This window comes from Xyrauchen texanus, chromosome 10 (assembly GCF_025860055.1).
Source record: "Xyrauchen texanus isolate HMW12.3.18 chromosome 10, RBS_HiC_50CHRs, whole genome shotgun sequence".
Classification (NCBI taxonomy): Eukaryota; Metazoa; Chordata; class Actinopteri; order Cypriniformes; family Catostomidae; genus Xyrauchen; species Xyrauchen texanus.
The window spans coordinates 14,012,269-14,016,667 of record NC_068285.1 but is presented as its reverse complement, the minus strand read 5'-3'; the positions used below and the strand labels follow the sequence as shown (position 1 = coordinate 14,016,667).

Genomic DNA, 4,399 nt, shown 5'->3' with positions numbered 1-4,399 from the left:
ACCGAGCCACCGTCATCCTCAACTCCATCGGCAGCCTGAGCAAGATGAACGCGAGCAGTTGGACTTTTAAGAAAAGTGACAAAACCACCAACTTGACCGCAGCCAGTACTCCAGCGTTCACAGCGTTGGCTCCGCCCACAACCCCACCCCCTTTCCAAGCTGTTGGCGAGATTTCGTCAAAATCAGTCCCGGCTTCGTCAAAAAGCAGACGCAAGTCAGCCCACACTGTTCTCCTAGAGGACGACAGTTCAGATGATCCCGGACGCCCCAAAGAAGCGGACGATGGAAGGAGAGGACAAGCGCGGAAAAGACGGCGACTTTACAAGTCAGAGTCAGAGGTGTTTCAACCGTCTTTCCCCAAACTAGAGCAGAATTGTGTGTCACAGCTCGATATGACAAAACATAACTCCAGTGTTTTCAATGTGGCACCTAACAGGAAGTTCAGTCATTTTGTGAACATTGGTCACACCAAAGGCAATGGCATCAGTTTGATGCCCCTCCACCAGCAGAAGGCGTGCTTGTCAGCACCTGGTAGGAGACAAAGGGCAAACAGCTCTCCGGTATATACAGGCATGGGAGGTGAGAATTACAACCTGACCGCCCCATTAGCAAGGATGTCCAAGGCAGAGAAAGCAAGGGGGCAAATTTCTCGGTTTCAGGCCTCTACCGGGTGAGTTGACTTGAATTGTTAGACATTAGGTGACATTATTTTCTATATTGACTATATATTTTTTTAGTTATGCTCAGCTAATTTATCCAGTTATCACATATACTTGGAAATGTCCTGAAAACTAATTGGTGAAAAATTGTGGGAACCCTATACACACTTCTGTATACATGCATATAGCCTACTTGGAGCAATATATTGACTTCCTGCTATGACAATCCAGCATTTTGCATTTAGTAATGTGCATTTTTTCTTTTCTGCAGTAGACGACGTGGCAGACCCAGAAAACACCCACCACCCCGGCCTTCCCTTCCATCTCCCTCTTCCTCATCCTCCTCCAACACCTCTTCCTCCTCCTCCTCATCTTCCTCTGAAGATGAAGACAACAAAGACATAGGGGTCGTTCAGGGCATCGAGCCGTGCGCAGCAGCACGCTGTCGGTTCCCACAGCAGGACACCGTACAGTGGATCCAATGTGATGATTGTGATGCCTGGTACCATCTGGACTGCCTGCCTCACGACCGTAACCGAGACTTGCTGCTACACGACCCGAATGCAGACTTCCACTGTGGCTGCCTGAGAGCCAGAATCCGCTGAGTACCTGAATCAGTCAGGACAAGCTTCGTCAACTCTCTTGTTTTGGACCCTTTAATAAACCAAATCTGCTCAAAGACATTGTTATTATTACAATCATATTCATGGGGATTGGTAGATCTGTTGCTTTTTGGCTTTCATATAGAGAACCACACAAACAATATCTGGCAAGAACAGAAAAGCACCAGTTGTTGATGTTTTCTGCACTGGTGTTAATTGTATCGAGTGGTGATTTAGACTCATTTAGATCCAATTGAGTATGTTGGGTTTGCAGGGAGGAAGGGTTTCAAGAGCATATAAATACGCTCAAAGCACTGGATGGCTTCTAACAGTTTATATCTATTTTACGATTTATACAGCATATATACACAATAAAAACATATTAATCACTAGGATGACAACTTAAAAAAACAATATGCATATAGAAATGAACTATTATTTGTATAAGACTTTGTATTTTCTACAGAAAATGGCGGCGCATGGGGAGTTGACATGCTTTGTATATAGCTTAAAAAGAAAAACAATATTGTTGAAATGTGTTTTACCATTCAACACAAAGTAATCAAATACTGTATAAATGTTTTGAGTGGGAAATGAGGGTATTCATAATACAGTTGTGATGTCTTATTCATTGGTTTCATAAATGAGCATTACTGGGACTTGTTTTGTCATTTCAGTACATCCTACATCTGGTGAAACTGAAATCAGTCCAGAAGTTTTTGATTGAAAGCATGAGACAAGTGTAGCCTGACATTCCTATGTGAAATTACTATTGTCATTTTACTCTTGAAATTCAATGCAAAACATTTCGAGTAATAATCCGTTGTTTGTTGTTATGCGGCCTGATATTAACATTGATGATATTAAGCTTTGAGTCTGATCTTGACTAACCCTATGTAGTTGTTTGTGTCTTTAAGAATAGAATCTCTGGTATGAATGTTAAACATACTTTCACTCTTCACTTTAACTCAACATTATAGATATGACAAATTACTCTTTGCAGTCTTGTCATGTTGGGAATCGGGGCTGAATAAAGAATTATATATTTAAAATATGACCTGTCAACTGTTTTTGTTCAATATGTTTTGCAGAATCATTCATAAATTGAATTAACGATGGGATATTTGATGAGTGGTCTGCCTATTTTTGTAAATGGTGCATGTATTAGTGCAGTATAACCTTCACTGAATGTATTTACATGCACATTCTTACTCCAGTTATGCTTAACAATTTCTTATGGTCATGAACAACATCTGTGGTCATGCAAACACCTTAAACCGTTTACTTGCATCAGATTTTGTAAATAAGATGATATCAGCATATCAGTGTGTGTAAATGTATGTAGGATTATAAATCAATTAACATAATTGAACAAGTTAACATAAGTTTTAAATACCTTTAAGAAAGACATTTGTATTTTTTTTTTGTCATTAACCATATTTATTGATTCCAAAAATTAACATTAACAACATAAAAACACTGAATCAACTTTTATCTATATATGCCCCCCTTTCCCTCCCGTCACCCAACATACATCCCAGTGGTCAGACATTAAATGACAACAGACACACATATAATCATACAGTATAAAGACAATACTCTATAGCATAAAAAGACAAAGAAATAATAATAAAAAAAAGGATTCCACATATTAATTACATATATTCCCCAATTGTCCCTCTCCACTCCTCAACCCCCCCCCCAGGAAGGCCAAATAAGTGCCCCACTTCCTGCCGTAATCACCCAACCTGCCCTGAAGTCTATAAGTTGTCTCCTCAAAAGCCACCACTCTACCCAACTCGTGAAATGGGGGTGCGCGCACCTGGCGACTTCCATTCCCTGAGAATCACCCGCCTGCCAATCATCACACAGGCAAGGACCCAGTTTTTTTACGTGTTTATTTTCTGCATGAATACCTGCCCCATCAACCAAAACACAAAGTCTGGGGCAGAATAAAATCTGAGTGCCCAAGACCTCACAAACAAACTCTGAACCCAACTCTAAATCTTAACACAGGACCAAAATACAACTGGCATCGCCTGCAAGTAGGTGTTATAATTTTGAGTTATTGTCTTTTGATTCAGGATTTGTTCTGCCAGGCTTTCAATCCAATGCACCCTTCTGCCGTTTATTCAGGTCTAGAATACGTGTCAGGTGGAATCCAGGAGAATTCCTGCAATCCTTATGAAGTCTGTGACCTAAATGTCTACATCACCTATTGTCACATCTCATCCCATCACATTTGTCCTGTCTTTGAACATCCCTGTTGGTCTGGGAGGCATCTGCAACGCCTTGTGGCTTTCAGGTCAGTGGAGACTCATACCTGTGCATTACAGAACCTGTCTATCTGATGGATGACATGCATTAACTTTTCTCAGGTCAGATAAAGTGAAATTCGCCCAGGCTATTCTGTTATCCTTAGGTGTTTTGGGAGAATACCAATCTCAGAAAATGTAAAAACAAGCACTTGTGATGTATGTTTTATATTAGCAATATATAATTTGTATTACAGTTATATTATTTATTATATATTATTATAATGTTATACACTGATGTTCAAAATAGTCCACTTTTTTCAGTTATTTGCTTATTTTTCATTACAAATAATAGTATATATAAATATACAAATGATTGCAATTTTAGTGAAAAGTTAAATTGAGAAATGGACGTGAATATGAAAATTTCTTGGTATTAAAGGGCCAGTTCACCCAAAAATGAGAATTCTCTCATCTTTTACTTACCCTCATGCCATCCCAGATGTGTTTTTACTTTCTCTCATCTGCTGAACACAAACAAAGATTTTTAGAAGAATATGTCAGCTCTGTAGGTCCTCACAATGCAAGTGAATGGGTGCCAAAATTCTGAAGCTCCAAAATCCACATAAAGTGAGAATAAAAGTAATCCAGATGACTGGTAACAAAATACATATTTTCAGAAGCAATATGATAGGTGTGGATGAGAAACAGGTCAATATTTAAGTATTTTTCCTTCACTTTCGCTTTCTCTTCTGTTTTTGGTGATTCACATTCTTCATGCATATCGCCCCCTACTGGGCAGGGAGGAGACTTTAAATGAAAAAATCATTTAAATATTGTTCTGTTTCTCACCCACACCTATCATGTTGTATCTGAACACATG

General features: G+C 39.3%; 1 protein-coding gene across 2 annotated transcripts in view; it reads left to right on the top strand.

Annotated features, from left to right (window-relative positions):
• tcf19l (transcription factor 19 (SC1), like) overlaps positions 1 to 2,279 on the top strand; it is a 5,539-nt gene extending 3,260 nt beyond the window's left edge. For both annotated transcript variants that reach the window (XM_052136684.1, XM_052136685.1), the window contains 2 exons: positions 1 to 670; positions 931 to 2,279. The exon at positions 1 to 670 is cut by the window's left edge and continues 264 nt beyond it. In XM_052136684.1, coding sequence (XP_051992644.1) covers positions 1 to 670; positions 931 to 1,264 — 1,004 coding nt within the window. In that variant the 3' untranslated portion in view covers positions 1,265 to 2,279. The remainder of the gene's footprint in view (positions 671 to 930) is intronic.
• The last annotated feature ends 2,120 nt before the right edge of the window (positions 2,280 to 4,399 follow it).